Source organism: Canis lupus, chromosome 6 (genome assembly GCF_011100685.1).
Source record: "Canis lupus familiaris isolate Mischka breed German Shepherd chromosome 6, alternate assembly UU_Cfam_GSD_1.0, whole genome shotgun sequence".
NCBI lineage: Eukaryota > Metazoa > Chordata > Mammalia > Carnivora > Canidae > Canis > Canis lupus.
The window spans coordinates 10,271,871-10,289,341 of NC_049227.1; the positions used below are offsets into that span (position 1 = coordinate 10,271,871).

At 57.4% G+C, this 17,471-nt stretch overlaps 1 protein-coding gene across 1 annotated transcript; it reads right to left on the reverse strand.

The window, feature by feature from the left end:
- Positions 1–2,891: 2,891 nt before the first annotated feature.
- ARPC1B (actin related protein 2/3 complex subunit 1B) lies at positions 2,892–15,961 on the reverse strand. The gene is made up of 10 exons (XM_038539417.1): positions 15,815–15,961; positions 8,826–8,902; positions 8,005–8,109; positions 7,353–7,575; positions 6,577–6,684; positions 5,458–5,664; positions 5,292–5,367; positions 4,324–4,529; positions 3,499–3,589; positions 2,892–3,233 (listed from the first exon to the last, which is right to left on the reverse strand). The coding sequence occupies exons 2-10, from the start codon at positions 8,887–8,889 to the stop codon at positions 3,195–3,197; spliced, it is 1,119 nt and encodes a 372-aa protein (XP_038395345.1). The 5' UTR covers positions 8,890–8,902; positions 15,815–15,961; the 3' UTR covers positions 2,892–3,194.
- Positions 15,962–17,471: the final 1,510 nt, after the last annotated feature.

Sequence of the window (17,471 nt, forward strand, 5' to 3'; positions counted from 1 at the left end):
CTCCATAGCAACCTGGCAGTAGCACCATACCTCCCCGTCCTGCCCTCCAGGGGCCCCCAGCCTTAACAGTCTCAGAATTTCAGTGCTGGGAGGAAGTGTCCTGACACCCAGCATGGCTGCCAGGCATTACCTCATGCCATCCTTACCTCCCTGGATGGTGGGGATGGCGGCAGGGAAACTGAGGTTTGGCACAATCGTGTGAACCACCTGCAGGCTTGGCCACTGTGCCTGTCCCTTCTCCTGCACCCCTTCATGAGGGGCACTCTGCCTTGTGAACACCAGCATCCTTTATATACGGTTCTGAGAGGTCAGTAACTGGTGCCAAGCAGGGGTTTGCCCTGAGGTCAAAAAGCGGGATTGAGTGGCAGAGATGGAACTGGACCCCTGACTTCCAGTGACTCCTGCCACACACATTCCCTGGGTGTGACCTCGCTGGAGCCTCAGAAGGGATACAAAAACTGCCCGCAGCTGCAGCTGGTGGAAAGCCCCTGACCCTGGACCTGAGGAGCAGGACCCCCATCAGAGGTTTGCCAGAGCACCGTCCCCTCCCCTCACCCCTTGGAGGTCATGCCACAGCTCAGTTTCAGGTCTGTACCGAGAAAAAGAGGTTCTCTGAGAAGATGAACAAGAAGGTGGTAGCTGTTTGGCAAGATTCACGGACAGAGCACCCAGTCCTTGGCTCCAGGGGCTGCCAGCAAGCAGAACTAGAGCCACACGGGGTGGTAAGGAGGCATCTTCTAATATGCTGGAAGCTGGAGATTTGCGATAATGGCTGGCATGGAGAGGCCGTGTTTGGCCTGGGTCACCAGGGCTCCCGGGGTGCCCAGGACTTGTCCTCGTCTTGTTGGACCTTTGTGTGAGACCAGAGCCAAGGACTTCCCTGATGTCTGCAGGCTGACGAGTGGTTGTACAGATCTCACCTGTGTAGCTGGGTGATGTGCCGGCAAGACTGCTGCCTTGAAGCATTTCCTTTCTGGCTCAGCTAGAGACCCTGACTTACATCGAGTACATGTCACCAGAGGCTCCTCCAGGGGGGCTTGGAAGTCAGACCTGAGATTGGATCCTGGCTCTGCCACCTCCTGCCTGTGAGACTTTGAGGAGGTAACTTCTTTTTCTGGCTTTGTTTTCTTTTAAAAAATGGTAACAAGGCCTTTTTTTTTTTTTTTTTAAGGTTTACTTGAGAAAGAGAGTGGGTTGGGGGCAGAGGAGGGAAAAAGAATCCCAAGCAGGCTCCACACTCAGCTGGATGCAGGGTTCAATCTCCCCACCCTGAGATCATGACCTGAGCCAAAATCGTGTTGGACACTTAATTGACTCAGGTGCCCCAAGGCCTTCTGTCCAAAGTGGGGACACAATGACCCCTGTGTGGTAGGATTCTCCCAGGTGTTTCTCTACTCCTTGTCCCTCATCCCTACAGCTTGTTGGTCCCCAGGGTCTGTGCTATCCCCAGGTCACCTCACACCCACAGAACTGCAGCAGCCACCTCATGTCTCTGCCAATTTTAGTGGCCTGATTCCCCGGGACGCCAAGGATATCCAGGAGCTGGTCTCTGGGGACCTTCCCAGCCTCACCACCCACCTCATCCCTGTCCTGCACATCAGTCCTCTAGCTCCTAGAAGGCTCAAACCCTTGCTCACAGCCCCTCTTGCACACTGACTTGCCTAGAATCTTCCCTCTGCCCCAGCCCCTCCTTTTCTTACTCCACCAGCTTCCTCCCCCAATAATGGTTATTATCATCAACTGCCCCCCCCCCCCAACTATTAGCTTCTTGTCCCTTGCACTGTCCTTAAGGTCCTGTGGGGTGTGGCACAGAGGAAGGCCCAGAAAGCCTAGCTAGTGGTCTTAGTGTCCACTGGTGATGTATACATCACAGAACAGGGTCCAGATCCCCTCCTTTCCTGATGGGACTTCCCACCTGCCACAAGAGCCTTGGCCATGCTTGGAGGAGCCCAAACCCTGACCATTTCCCGTAATACCTTTTCCTTCTTCTTAGAAGCAGAAGATTGAGCCTGTCAGTTTTAAGCCAAGTATCTGTCTATACTGAGGGCAAACAGTTGACATCTACGAAGCCTCTACTTTAGGCCGCTATAGCTAAACAAGAGCATGCTTGCTGCTCATCCTTCTCTAAGAGTAAGGGGAGCCTGTTCGGCAAGGTCTCAGAAGAACACTGATACTCTGGGGTCACTCTGCACCCCTGAGGTGAGCTCTTAAAAAGGGGGTAGGTGAACACCTCCCTGGCCCTTCCAGGGCCGACAACAATCAAGTCAGCAACGGGACCAACAGCTCACTTTACAGAGGGCTGGTACAGGCTTTGACAAGCATTTAGAATAAGAGGAGTTGTGTGGCCTGTCTCCCTGGATTTTAGAATCTTTATCTCATGATTTAAAGAAGAATCATGGGCCTCTTCCGATCAAGGGGGCTATCCTGAGGGATAGACCCTAGAACAATCTGAGAGAAGGCATGTTTAGGAAGCCTTTGTCCTGCAAATGTAAGGACAGTTCACAATTAGGATCTGTGGATGTAATTACCCAGCTATGACTGAATAAATAGGTAAGTGAGAAGCTTGTGTTAAACAGAAGAGGCCCTCTGAGTGAAATAGGAATGAATGGGGGGAAATTGAGGAAATGAGCACATTTATCAGAAACCAGCTGCAAACATCAATTTCCATTAAAGCTCAGAAGCAGCCTGGAAAGGTGTGCAACCACCGGTCTAGGACTGACTACAGAGTGACAGCCACCAGGGTCTGCCCCCCCACCCCCACTCCCCACAGGACTACAGGGGAAAGGGAAGTATTCAGGAGAAGACCCTCAGGTTTAAGGATCAATTTTGCTGGTGAGCAGAAGCAAGCTACCTGTGCCCATGCAAATACGGACTTCTCCCAAACACAGGAGACCAGTTCTAAGATTGCTTTTTTATTACCTCCATGTTTTTGAAGCAGTTCATGACCAGCACAGTGCTTTGGGAACATTTTTGTTTTTAACAATAAATGAAAACATTTCTCTGACAAAAAGACCTATGTTCCTTCAATAGGTAAGAAAAGCTTCCCTCCCCTCCCCACTTTGCCCTCCCCTCTGGCTGGAGCAGTCTCCAGGGGGACCCAGACTACTACCCTAAAAACATTCAGCAAAGCGACCCTTAGCCTTCTTGACCCCCTTCCCCAGCAGTGGGGATGAGGGCAACATATTCCTCATGGGTCATTTGATCTTGAGGTCCTTCAAGGCTGATTCCAAGCTCTGGAAAGAGACAGCAGAACAGACAGGCTAGTTCTCACGGTGGTCCCACTCACCGCCATCCCAGCTCCAGCCAGGCAGAGGACAGAGAACCTGGGCTTTGGAGCTGGACAGACTTGGTTTTAATCCAGCCCTAAAGGGAGGTGCCCAGGGTGGTGCTACTCTTCCCCCTTCTTCATCCCAAAGAAGTGCCTTTCTTCTGTAGGGACGGAGAGGGCTTTCCAGGGAGGACGAGGGGGAGGAAGGGCCATGGTGGGCTAGGACTCACCTTCACATCCCAGATGCTCATGCCACCATCCATTCCTGTGGTGCAGAACTGTGAGCACTCAGCCTTGCCCCCGCTGAGCACCGAGATCTGGCTGCAAAGAAGAGGGGGGCTTGACGGGTCCCAGCTGGAGCCCTGCTTGCCCTCTGGGGAGCAGCTAACTCCAGTGAGAAGCACTGGGATGTACAGTTGGGGTGCTCAGCACAGAGCCTGGGAGGTGGCCCGCGGGGTTGCATGAGTCTGCTTTGAGGAGGAGCAGGAATGTGCAAGGTGCCAAGGGAAATCCAGGGAAATAGAACCAGATGTGCAACGGCATGAATCACGTGTGTGGGGTAATGTCCAGGGTGACCGTGGAGCAGGATGGGGGCAAAAAGCAAAACCTGGAGCTGGGAGGACATGCGGGGTCATTCCAATAAGCCCTGAAGGCTGGGCTCAGGGGTTAGTCTGAAAACACGGCCTGATAGCCATGGGAGGGGGTCACCCAGCCAAGGGGCCAAGTCAGGAAGTCTTCCCAGGTTGCTGCAGGGTGGACACCTGTGGCTGGCAGGATTGGAGCGTTGTGGATAGTTTCTCTTCATCCTGCCTAGTTGCACAAGGAGGCAACAGCAGGACCACTTCAGCCTCAGCCCTGCCCTGCAGGGTTGGGTGCCCTCTGGTCATCCCACAGACCTTCTTCAAAAAATGCAGAGCACACCCACTGCTGGGTTTGCATCCTGGCCCGATGTTATTTTTGTGCAACCTAGAGGGTCACCCCATTTCCTCAGTCAGGGCCCCCAGCCCCTACTTTGGCTTTATTTCTCCTCCCAGTGGCATCAGTCCCGCTCTCACCTCACGCTGTTCTTATGCAGTGAGTCCAGGCCGGAGCCAGAAGCCACGCTGCCCTCTGAGCTCGCCTTCTTGTCCAGGTTCTGGAAGCGCTCTCGGGCGGTCAGGCCACGCTGTGAGCTCTGCTTGGGCACGTCCAGCCGCCCACCAGAACTCAGTGTCCCTGTGGTGCTGTCATAGGTAAACAGCACCGGAAAACAGTCGTGGCCCTGCAATAGGGTGGGGGTATCATTGGAGCAGGCCCGAGGGCTGGCACAGCACCCCTATCTTCTGTGTGAGTCAACAGGCTGGAGACCAGGCGTGACACAGATGGGGGCTGTCTGGCCAGAAGCCGGGTGGCAGGACCTGGGTGGAGCTACTGGGAAGCCAGTGCCAGTTCAGAGACAGCTACGCTGACGCCAGGCATACCAACAGGGACCACATGCTGGGGGTGAGCATCTAGGGGTGCCCCCTCCCCTGGCAAGGCCAACGCCCAGTTGAGAAAACTTGTCCAAGACTCTCCTAGAAGCTTGGGGACCTTCTGCCCTGCCCAACTGGTTACACCCACTCTGGGCAAACACCCATAGCTGAATGCTTCTGTAGGCAAACCAGGCCTGATCCCCCCCTGGCCCCACCCCCCCGGGACCTGAGGTTTGTTGAGGGGTGAAAAGGGATTGGAGAGATCAGTGGGCAGAAGGAGGGAGGGCAGTGCCCTTCTGGATGTGTGTTCCCAACTGTGCTGCCCCCACATAGCCAGAGTTAGTAGGGAAGCAGAAACCCTAGAGTGCAGGGCACAATTTTCTGCTCCCCCTTCTCCCTTCACAGCAGCCAGGGAGCATGCTAGAGACCAGGTGGCCCCTCCCAGCCTATTTGGACCAGGAAGGAAAAAAAGACTAGGGGCTGGGGGAGGGGGAGCAGGGAACCAGTAAAGGGCCACCCTCATCAGCACCCCTCCCTCTCTCCCTTTCCCACTCTCCCCCTCCCCGCCTCACCGCTGCCACCAGACTGTTTTCTGTGATGAAGGTCAGGGCCAGCAGTGGCAGCGTTTCAGAGGCCAGAGTGGCAACACTGAGAGAGAGAGACAGAGAGGTCAGCCGCTCCAGCCCCTCCTGCCCTGTGCCCGTCACCCCCCTGCTGCCCCCCATGGCCTTTACTCACGCCATTTTCTTGTCGGCATCGGCTAGGCACATGGTGCTGTCGTGGCTGACCCAGGCCACGCGGCTACCACTGGCCGAAAAGCAGACGCCGTGCACCCAGCCACAGCTACTGCTAGACTCAAACATCAGCTCCCCAAAGGGCATCTTGGAGCCCCACGGGGTGGGTGCTGGCCGCTCCTCCACCTCCTTGATGTAGGCCGAGAAGATCCTGCCAGGGCAGAGCAAGAAACAGACCTCCATGACTGGGGCGTCTCTCCCAGACCCACCCGGTGAGGTCAGTGCTCAGCCCGGAACTGGTGGGAACCAGAGCCAGCTCTTCATGGCCTGAGTCCTCATGCTTGGGCCAATCTGGGCCTCGGTGCCCTCGTGCAGCAGAATGGGGCCAGGAGGTCCCCCATGAACTCCCAGGGCCCTGGGGCCCTCATCTGAGGACTAACAACACTGACACAGCCCCTGGGGCTGTCCTGGTCTCCACCATGCTGGCGCCTATGCTCCGCAGCCGGCCCTTGGGACGCTTCTCCTCCTCCCTGCTCTGCAACTTGCCAGCCCAGACCGCCTTCCCGCAGCTCTAGCCAGCACACATTAACGCCCTCTCTGTCCCAGGGCCAGCTTGGGGTCACCGGACAGGACAGATCACCAGCTCCCCACCCGCCAACAGAGCCTCAGCAGGACATTACTGTCTCTATGTCTGGGGCCTCCAAAGGCGTCCTGGTGCCTGCCGGAGCAGAGACCCAGGCCTTGGGAGGCCCACAGGAGCTGCACCCAGAAATAAAAACAGCCAATGGCAACTGGAGACTACATTCCAGGCCCAAGGTGACAAGGCAGGTGTGTTGCTTCTCGGTCATGTATGCCTTAGTGTGAGAAGGTAGAAGCCACTCCTTGTCCTTGCGATGGAAGACAAGGAAACAAGGACAGGAGGGCCTAGGAAAGAGTTCTCACCGCCATTAAGCAGTGGTAAGGGGTGCGGTGCATCCTGCCAAGCCTCTCCATGGCCTGGAGACAGGACCCAGTGGTGACCCCTCCAAAAGTAAACATCACAGATACAAGACTGAGGCCCCAGATCCCCCCGCAGGGCTCCCTCCACCTTCCAGTCCCCGGTTCCTGGGCTGACACGGCTCACCTGCACTTGAAGTCACACGAGCCCGCGGCCAAGAGCACATTGTTGGGGTGCCAGTCCAGGCTGAGGACCGTGGAGCGAATGGGCTTCTTGATGTGCTTGCACACCCACCTGGATACACGGAGGGGAGGGGAACTGGTAGCTTCAGCACCCCAGGGACTCCACACTCCCACGGGGCCCTGCAGACCCCCAAGGTCCCCAGAGGGAGGGGCCTGGATCGGGCTGGTAGGGTACTGGGTGCCCTCCAGGTGGGAACTCCATCCCTGGTCTCCCTTAAGCTTCATGACAACCCTGGGACCGGCTCAGTCACACAGCAGCTAATTGGCCAGGGCAGAATTCGATTTCAGGTCTCCCAGATTCCAGCCTAGGCTCTGCCTACAGGGACCCAGGGAAAAAGATGATGATGTGGCCCTGGACCATGACAGGCTGGACATCTTGGACAAGTGACCTTATGGGGCCTTACTTTGCTCATCTGAAAAGTGGGGACAACCGATGCCCAGCCCAAGGGGCGGTCAGGGAGTGAGTACCAGGCTTTGTGCAGGGCCTTGTGTAGTGCCCACAGAGGTGGTCCTGCTGTGGTCTGTGCCCTCATTACTGAGGGCTGTGGGAGTGTTCCTTGCCTCCCCTACAAGGTCCAGAGAGGACATTCTTCCCCTGTGTCATGTGAACAAGGTTCCTGAAACTCTATCCAGTACTTTCTGGGACACTAGTCCCAACATCTTTTGGTCGGTGGCCCCGGGATCCCTCCAAACTGACTCTGACCCTGCCTGGGCACTCACCAGTCATTTTCCTGCTCAAAATAGCAGATGGAGATGACACGGGAGCCACTTCCCACAGCAAACTTGTTCTCATGGGGGGCCCAGCGCACACAGCGGGCAGCCCGGTTGATCCGCAGGATGACTAGTGTGGGCTTCCATGTGCGGCCCTTCAGCGTCCATACATAGGCATTGCGGTCTGTGCCACAGGTCACAATTCGGTTACTCTCAGGGGCCCAGTCAATGCCTGTGGAGTGGGGAGGAAACAGGCTGAAGCCATCCAAGCAGAGGTGGCTCTGGCATCCACATAGGAGGGGCTTAAGAGGCCATAATTTGGATGAGAGCTGCTCCACGGGATGCCTGTAGAACTGATACTGAGAGTTACGGCTCCCAAATATCACCAAATGTGCTGGAAAGCCAAGAGACAGGAAATAAATGAGTTCTTGCTAATGCTGAGCTGAGCTGCTGGATCAAGCCTTTCCTGAAGCCCAGAAACATCTTCAGTTTTTCAGTAACATAAGCCAACATCATCCCTTTGTAACTTAAGCCAGTTTGAAATACTGGTTGTGTTACTCGCAACCCAAACTATCCTAACACAGTGATTGGGAGAGTGACTGGCTGGCCCTGCATCATCCCATCTCCTTTCAAGAGAGTGATCCCAGTCAGTCTGACATACCTGTCACCTGCCCATTGTGCTCCTTGAGCTCATGCACCTTGACCCACTTGGCCCCACTCTTCTCATAGATGTGCACCTCGTGGTTGTTGGGGCAGATGGCAATCTCTGCAGGAGAGAAGGGTAGGGGTAGGTAGTAGGAGGTGGGGTGCATGCCCTGGTTCCCCCTTCCCTCATGACACCCCTCTACCGAGGAGCACCCTTCACGCCACTTGGGCAACATGTGGTCCTTCACCCCCTGCCTTGGTGCAGAGTTCCTTGAAGCACCCTGCCACCCCCCCTCCCCGGGACTAGCCATCCTTCACCAGTACCCACTACCCGCAGGCACCACCACAGCAGGGGAGCTACCCCCTCTCTGCTCCCCAACTCCAGCCCTGGGCTGCTTGCTGTTCCTGACAATGCCGGGCTCTCCCGCTGTGGGGCCTATGGCATGGCTGCCTCCCTCACCTCCAAAAGACCCGCTGGCCACCTGTTCTAAACCAGCACCTCTGCCTCCAGTGCTTTCCCCTCATCCTCTCGTGTTTCTCTCCAGGCTGTCTTCATTCCACCACCACCCCCGACCCACCCCCGGTCTGGGAGCCCGAGCAGGACCTGCACCCGAGCTGGACGCAGGGCTGTGCTCTGGCCTCCACTCAAGTGCCCCTCGCTGGCTGCCCCTGCACGTTCCCAGGGCTCGTCCCTCTTACACCCTCAGGACTGGAGGCGCAGGAGGGGGCCGGCCAGCCCTCCGAGCCCCAGTCCAGGGCGCCTGGCTGTTTTACTGCCCGCACACAGTCCGGGGGCCCCCGCCCCACGTCATCCGGTGGGTTGCGCGCAGCACTCACGGGTGCGGTCCTTGTTCCAGGCGTGGCAGCTGATGGGCTCCACCAGGAAGCTGTGGTAGGCCATGGCCGCTTAGCTCCTGTGCCATAGAGAGGAAGGGACCCCGAGTCAGCCCCAGCTCTGGTCCCGGCCCCACCTTCCATGAGTGCGGTGTGCTGACCCTGACCCGGGTCACCTGTGCTCATCATCTGTGCCTCAGTTTCCTCAAGGGTAGAGGCCCCCCCCACAACCTGGCAGAGGGACAGAGTGAAGGGCACCTGGGTGGCTCAGTCCATTAAGTGCATTGGGCTCAGGTCATGATCCTGGATCCTGCTCAGCAGGGAGCCTGCCCCTCCCCCCATCTTGTGCGCTCACTCGTTCAAATAAATAAAATCTTAAAAAAAAAAAAAAAGAAAAGGATGGAGTGAGGATGAAATGAGAGGGGCACCAGTGCACAGCCCGCAGCCTTTCCCACCCAGAGCTCTGGTTCTCTGGAGAGGGAGGGGAGGAAGCCGGCCTGCAGGTGAGGGCACAGACCCACACAGACAACCCATCTTCATCCAGAAAACCACTTACTGCTCCTTCCATAGGGAGGAGGGGCGGGACTGGGCCCCAAGTGGGTGGCTGGACTGTGGGGTGAAGGTGGGTACAGAGGGCAGCACCCCCAGAACGGGCCCTGCGCTGACTACACCTCCCCAGCCTCCCCCCACTGCCACTGAGCTTCAGGGGTGCCCACTGCACCTGAGGTGGGGTGGGATCCCCAGCACAGTGGGTGAGGGGCAGTCCCCTCCCCCCCCCCACCCAGCTCTGCCCACCCCTGTTCCATTTGGCAAAGTCCTACTCCTCTAGAAAGGCCCAGAGTGCACACCACTTCCTCAAACCCATTCTCTCCTCACCCGGCACCCGGTAGGTGTTCAGGAGACCCAGCTCCCATGGGGTGACACCCAGCCCTGACCCACCCGTGCAGGATTCAGTCTCCCCAGCTAGCCCAGCGGCTGATCCCGGGGCACAGGGGCCTCGGGCCTTGGCACTGGCTGTTCCCCCGCCTCCAGAGCTCTACCCCCAGGGGCCTCCATGGCCAGCCCCGCGTTTCCCCTTCATGTCCCAACGCCACCTTCACAGGGAGGCCTCTCTGACCACCTCTGGCCACTGATTCAAAACTGCAGCCGCCACCCCCACCCCAGCACTCCCTATTCTGGACTGAATTCCCACAGAGGATCACTATTGACCATTTCTTACAGGGTCCTCATCCACGTTGCCGGCTGCCTTTCTCGCCCAGCTGGGCCTTGCCGAGCTTGATGCAGACAGGTTTCACTTGTCCACAATGCTTTCCCCAGGGCCTAGATGCTTGGCACGCAGTAGGTGCTCGATAAGCTCTTTATTAAAAAATTACAAAAAAAAAAAAAAAAAAAAACCCACACCAAAACACTACTGGGGTGCCTGGCCAGCTCAGTTGGTAGAGCATGTGACTCTTGATCCTGGGGTTGTGAGTTCAAGCCCCATGTTGGGGGTGGAGATTACTTAAAATCTTTAAAGACACAAACACACAAAACCCCACCACCAGGGCACCTGGGTGGCTCACTGGTTGAGCATCTGCCTTTGGCTCAGGTCATGAATCTGGGGTCCTGGGAGCAGTCCTGTATCAGGTTCCCCACAGGGAGCCTCCTTCTCCCTCTGCCTGTGTCTCTGCCTCTCTCTGTGTCTTTCATAAATAAATAAATAAAATCTTAAAAAAAAAAACCCACACACCACCATTTCCTGAATGCTCCTTACTTGCCAGCTCTAAGCAGTCCAGGCATTTTTTTAATCCAGTATAGTTGACAATGTTATATTCATTTCAGGTGTAAAATATAGTCACTCAATTCTATAGGTTGCTCAGCACTCATCAAGATAAGTAGGCTCTAGGCCCTTTACCTATTACACTCATCCCCTCACCCCAGGTGTTCTGGACTTCAGTGCTCGGATGCCACAGCCCCAGTGACAGATGGAGAGGATGGGGCTCAGTGAGAGGAAGCTACCTGCCCAGTCACACCTGGCAGGTGTCACCAGGAGCCTGGCTGTCTCCCCGACCAGTTGGCAGCTCCGCATCCCATGGACGGGGCTAAAAAAGGCTTCCCCCTAGTTCTGGGCCTGGGCCCTGGAACCCCCCGGAAACTAGGGAGCACCTACCTGGCCCCACAGAAGAAGGGCCACCTGTTCAGGCTGAGCTTACCCACATGGCTGGCCAGGAGGCCTTGTGGGAAGGCCCAGCGCTGAGCCAGGGCCCTGAGGCCAGGGAGGGACGAACTGCATGTAGCCTACTGCACAGCCGGGCAATCCAGGGCTCCAGCTGGCCCCAGGCGGCACCAGGGATCCTGTGGGGCCTGGCTCCCTGACCCCGGGCTCACCACCTGCGGTCCCTGCTCCTCCTGCCAGCCCCAGATGCAAAATTTTCCTTTATAGCAGGAAGCTCTGGAAGGTTCCTGGGGCGGCCCAGGTCTGTCTCACGGAGACACAAGTGCACGTACAGGGCAGGGACATGCTTAGAGCTCGGCACCAAGTGAGTCCTCAGTCCACACTGCTCAGTCCACAGCCCAGGCTCAGGCCGCACCCGCTCCCGTGTGTTCAGCCTTGCACGTGTATACACAAGACACTCCTCCCTCCCTGTGTTCAGCCTCATGCATGCACACACAACACACACACACAAGCACTGTGCTCCCACCAGGGCTGCTTCCCCAGCCTGTCCTTATAAGGCCTCTTGTGGAAGGCAAAGGCCCCGGAAGTGGTGCTTTGGGGGCCCTCAGCTCAGGTCAGCAGGCTTGATGGGGACTTTCCTCAGCACTTCCGGTGCCTCTGGGCTGGGTCAGCACTGGCATCCAGCTTGGCTGGAGCCCTTCATCACTATCCATACCACAGACCACAAGACTGAGAAGTGGGAGTAGCAGGTCCATCTGTGCTCATCTGCCCACCCCTCCCTTTTCCATCACTGCCAGGGAGGCATAGATCAGGCCAGAGGCTCACTCCCACACCCCAGCCAGGCTCTTGTTGGCTGCTGAACCAGGGTGGAGGCCAGCCAGCCCCTGCCCCTTCAGCCCCTGGTGGCCCGGAAGCAAGAAGCCCTGTGGCTACAGCCCTGGGGGTCCCTGGGCCCACAGCTCGGCAGCAGAATGCAACTTCCCACGCGGTGCAGCTGCAGGTCTCTGCTCCTTGCAGGGTCTTGGCAAGAGTATCTAGAAGTGTGGGCCAGGCTGTAAGAGCCTGTTTAGTGTATGTTCCAGAGTTCCAGGCTGTGAGGATGGAGAGGTTGGGTCTGCTGAAGATGGCAGCCCCCATACTAGTGAGTAACACAGCCAAGAGGACTTTGGGAGCCCTGACCATGGTTTCCTGGGATCTAAAGATCTGCAAGTGGGAGAGAAAGGGGCCACAGGCACAGCGGGACAGGCGGGGGGCGGGGGGGGGGGTAGTTCAGATCACATCTATCAGCCAACCACACTTTAGCATGAATTCAGATAGAAATACTCATAGTACATGGAATTAACTAACATCTTAAAGGGCGTAGGGGGTAGATATGGGTGAAGGGGCTGGGAGAGAAGGTGCATTTTCCTCCTTTTCATAACTTCTGCAAAGCAACTAAAACCAGCAGGGCCTCCGCAATGACTCCCAACCCCCCATGTTACAAATGAGGAAGTGGCAACCCAGAGAGAAGAGTAGCTTCTCTGGCCACTGTTGCCTCAGGGCAACATCCTCCTAGAGCAGAATCACTGGATTGTTCCCGTGGTCAGGCAAAGCAACAACACAGCCTTCACACTGGGCCACCCCCTGCTGCGGGAACTTTGACTTAATCCTTCCCAGGAAAACCTCCATGGGGGGATGGGAAGGCACCGACTGCCAGCCAGTCACCCTAAAGACTATGCAACTAGAGTTGCTTTTGCCCAAGCCTGTTAACAACACAAAGCCTCAGCAATGGCTCCGGGGACGGGGAGACAAAGGGAGGCTGAGGCCATGGCCTCCAGGACACCCACCCACTTGTCAAGGCAGCCCCGTGAGCCAGCACCATGGGCCCATTTGACTGTTGAGGACAGAGAGAGGAACCGTGTTGGGACTTGGAGTCCACGTGCAGTGATCTGTGCCTCATTATCCCAGAAACAGAGGCTGGGGGAGTGTGGGTCAAATGTGGAGTCTCCCCTGGCTGGCTCCCCTCTGCCAGCCTAACGCCAGGATCTCTGTGTTCCCAGCGGCACGTTCCCTGCGTCCTTTCAGCACACAGTGAAGGCTCAGTACAAATGGGCTGGAGATTACCCAGGGCTGGGCGTGGGAGAGCACAGGGAAGAGCGGCATGAGGTCTGGGAGGGGTTTTGGGTCTCCAGAGTGTGGTTTCCATCCAGAGGGTGCCATGCCAGAAACCATGCACCGGGGTATGGACGCGAACTATCTAGGGGCATGGTAGGTGCTATGTCCACCCACGTATCCTCAGCACCAATTAGAGTTCCTGGCACATAACAGGTGCTCAATACGTATTTCTTGAAGGCAAATTGAATAAATCCCATCCTTTTCTTTAGGGGATAGGCTCCAAGGAATGAATATGCTTTATTATTTCAGTGACATATGTATGCAATTTGTAAATATTTACTGGGGAGTATGTGTTCAGTTTTGTTTTGTGTTCTTCCTGATTAGGGTCAATGATTAGCAAAACTTGGAAATCTGAAATCTAGAAGATCCTCTGCTGAGCACTTGGGAAGAACTCAGCTCCCCTCAGAGCAAAGCAAGCCAGGTAGAGCCTTGGGCTGCCTGACCGAGGGCCTCAGGGCTCCTTCCTTACAGCGTTAGGGTCAAATTCTAACTCTCCATACCAACTGGATGCCCTCAGCCAATACTTCCTTCACATCTCTACCAGAAAAGGTGGGGGCTGAACAAGGCACTAGCTGTAGGTTCCTTATTGCTTCTAGAAAAACCTGGCCAAGGTTCTCTGAAGCCAGAGGTTTGGCTGTATCTGAGGCTAATCTAGGCAGGAGCCATCTGGAGCAGGATCTTGGCCCTACAGGCACTCAGGGAAGTCCCCACCCAGCTCAGACGCTCCAGGGAGTTGCCAGTAAGCCATTTTGTACACGTGCTAAGCAGTTACTCAACTTCCTGTTGTGTATGGAATAGGCCTTGCCACCCCAGACCAGCCAAAACCTCCTCCCCAACTCTGCTCCTGAAGTCTTAACCAGGCAAAAATCAAGTCAAGACACATAAATGAAAACAATCATAGAAAGCACCATAAAGCGTACTAATAAAGCAATCCAAACAAAACAAAATCCAAAAACACATAAAACTCAATGTTGGCAGGGTTGTGGAGAAATTCTCATTTGTTCAGCCTTTCAGAAGAGCGATGTAAAAACAATTCAACAACTGGGTAGGAACAAGCAGAATAACACAAACAGGAACTTAAAAATTAACACTCTTTGGTGGCATAGATTCATTTTGGTGCTAAGAAAATAACCACCGACTTTTTTTTTTTTTTTTAAGCAAACATGTTCATAATAACCCCCTCTAGAATGGTGGAAGGGTGGAAAAATCCAGATGACTACAAATATGGCAAGAGTAAATTGTGACACTAACATGTTGGGATATCATTTAACTATTTGAAAAGACCTGTGTGGATTATGTACATAGACACACATAAACTACCTTTACCGGCATCTTTAAATGCACAGCATTTTTACCCACAGCTTTGACATACATTCTTTTACCCCCAAGAGCAAGCCTAAAGGGTTGTTTTGGGTTTCTTTCGTGTTTTTTTAAACCTTCATTTTGTACATGAGGAAAAAGACTCAGAGTCAAGAATCGGGGATGCCTAGGTGGCTCAGTAGTTGAGCATCTGCCTTTGGCTCAAGTCATGATCCTGGGGTCCTGGGATTGAGTCCCACATCAGGCTCCCCTCGGGGAGCCTGCTTCTCCCTCTGCCTGTGTCTCTCTGCCTCTTTCTGTGTGTGTCTCTCATGAACAGAGATATAAAATCTTTAAAAATAAATAAATAAATAAATAAATAAATAAATAAATAAATAAATAAATAAATAAAAACAAACAAGAATCTCTCAAAGCCACACAGCTCCTACATGGCAGTTTGGGATTCTGACCCCCAAATCTCAGAGGTTAGCATCATCCAGACACTTTGGTAAGTGCGGGCAGGCCCTACAATGGTAGTGGCAGCAGGAAGAGCACCGACCTGTACCCAGCGTGTGCCTGGCACAACCCAGTGCCTTCCACACACAATCCCAGGTAAGCCTCGCCACTTGAAAGGTCCCCATTTTACAGAGGAGGAAGGTTGAGGTCCAGAGCCGTCAGGTGGCCTGCTAAGGAAGCTGGCGCGCTCAACCCCGGCCCGGGGGCCTCCCGGGAACCGGTGCCCGTGGCCGGGGCAGCACCACCTGCCAGGCGCGGGGGCCCGCCGACGGCCTCCAGCTCAGCGCCGCGTTAGGCGGGCGGCGGGCTCCGGGCTCCGGGCTCCGGGCTCCCGCTAGTCCCGCCGGCCTTGCTGTCACCGCCCCGGGCGGCCCCGCTGGGTCCCCGCCTCCGGCGAAGGGGGACCCCCTCCGGGTAGGGTCGGCGGCCCCGGCCCCGGGGCGCCCGGAGGGCCGGGGCGGGGGGCGGGGGCGCGGGGGAGGGGCCAGGTGGGCGGGGGCGCCAGCTCATTTCCCGGCCGGAGCAACCCGGAAGGCTGGAGGATGGAGGGGAAGTGACTGGGCGTGGGGCCCTCGCCGCCCGGAATAGCGGGGGGCAGCGGCCGCGGGGTAGAGCCGGGGAGCGCAGGCCGGGCCAGGGCGCCCCGCGCTCCCCTCGCCCCGAGGCGGCCGCCCACCCCGGGCCCGGGCCGCCGTCCCCGCCCTGCTCTCGCCTCCGGGCGACCCCACGCACCTGGCGAGCCCCCGCCCCGGGCCCCTTCCCCCGGGCACCCCCTCCCCGCGCTCCTGCGCCCCCGCGGGCGCCCCGCACCCTCCCCACCTGCAGGCAACTCCCCGCTACCCCCTGCGGGCGGCCCCAGCCCCCTCACCTCGGGGCGCCCCGGCCGCGGACTCTGGGCAGTCGACGCGCCGAACCGGCTCTGGGCCCCGCGCGGCGCCGCAGCCACTTCCTCGTGGGCGGGGGCGGGGCCTCAGCCTCAGCCCCGCGGGGACCGGGGCGGCAACCAGGGTGGCGGCCAGAGCCCAGGCCCCGCCCACCCATCCGGGGTGGGGGCTGCGCGGAGCCCGGGCGCCCGGCGCTCCTCCGCAACCGCCCCTTGCAACTTTACGCGCGGGGAAACTGAGGCTCGGAGCGGCAGCTGGGCGGGGTGCGCGCCTTCCCTCCTCCCGGAGCTGATGGCCACGGGGCGCGGCAAGTGCAGGCCCGGGACCGGGTGCCCGCGGGCGGGCGGGCGGCCCCCGCCCCTCCCCCGCCCCTGCCCCGCCCCCCGTGCCCGCCGCAGCACCCTCCCGGGGCCGGGTGCCCGCGGGCTCGCACTGACGACTTCCTGCCCCTGGATCCGCCGCAGTCCACTCCTGCCTCCCAGCTGCCTGGTGGCCTTGTGGCCACATGCATTTGGGTCTTGGGCCGAGTGGTCCCCAGGGGTCTTTCTATCCTTAGCCTCTGCCTCATCGGTGGAGATGTGACCAGGTGGCTGCGCGGATGGGGGAGCCCCCGGCGAAAACCCCCTCCTGCGCCCTCTCTTAGCGGGGGGCTCCTCCCCAGGAGTCCTCCCTCCCAGGCGCAGGCAGCAGCAAGCCGCACTGGGGCTCTGTGGTCTTTCCGGAGGCAGGGGATCGGGATCTGGGGCCAGACGCCCACCCTGACAGGTCCCGGGGCTTTGACACATGGTTTTCTTTCTGCCTGGAACACTTCCCCCCCCCCCCCCGTCCCCCCCCTGCAGGGTTTGTCTCTTAGCTCACTCTGTCCACAACCCTCTGCCCTGGAGGTGACTGCGGGGCTCCCAGCAAGACCCTGCGCCCACCAGTCCCGGCTGCCATCAACACTGAATCCTGCCCCTGCAAGGTGGCTGGGAGGATTCCATGTCTCCAAACGTGGGAGCTCTCCCAGTAGTGAGCGCGCAGTGAGCGCTCAGCAAGCTTCGGCTATGGTTTGAAAGGACCAAAGGACCGCCAGCAGCCTTCCTGGCTGAGACTCTGAGGGGCTGGCGCCGCCCTCCCATCTAGCTGTGGCCAGTCCCAGCATGGCTGCGGGATGAACAGAAAAAGTTTCAGATGATCTGTACCAGCACCCCCTTCTTGTGGGGGACAAGTGCAACTTAACACAGAGGGCACATCTGTTGCCTCCCTGGCTTCTAGATGCCCAGGGAATGACCCCAGGGGGAGCTGACCCCCACCTCTGGCATGGGCCTGATGGCTCTAACCCCATCGGCTCCTGGGGTCCCCTGTCCTGAGCTCATGAGCTCAGATGGCCAGGGTAAAGCAAGCCCAGGACATGATGATGATGATGATGATGATGATGATGATGATGCTGCTGCTGCTGCAAGCCCAGGACATGATGATGATGATGATGATGATGATGATGATGATGATGATGGTGGTGGTGGTGGTGGAAGGGAGGGAAGACTCTTCTGGGTGAGCTGCAAGAATCTGAACACGAAAGTGGAACAGCACAAGGGAAGCTAGATGACATAGAGCTCAGGTGGAGGAAATCCCAGAAATGACCAGCACCATGGTCAAACTCTG

Coding starts and splice junctions, on each gene's coding strand:
- ARPC1B (XM_038539417.1), bottom strand. CDS start 8,889: ATGGCCTACCACAGCTTCCTGGTGGAGCCCATCAGCTGCCACGCCTGG. Junction 8,110..8,825: donor CTGGAACAAGGACCGCACCC/GTGAGTGCTGCG, acceptor TCTCTCCTGCAG/AGATTGCCATCTGCCCCAAC. Junction 4,530..5,291: donor AAAACAGTCTGGTGGCAGCG/GTGAGGCGGGGA, acceptor ACCCTATTGCAG/GGCCACGACTGTTTTCCGGT.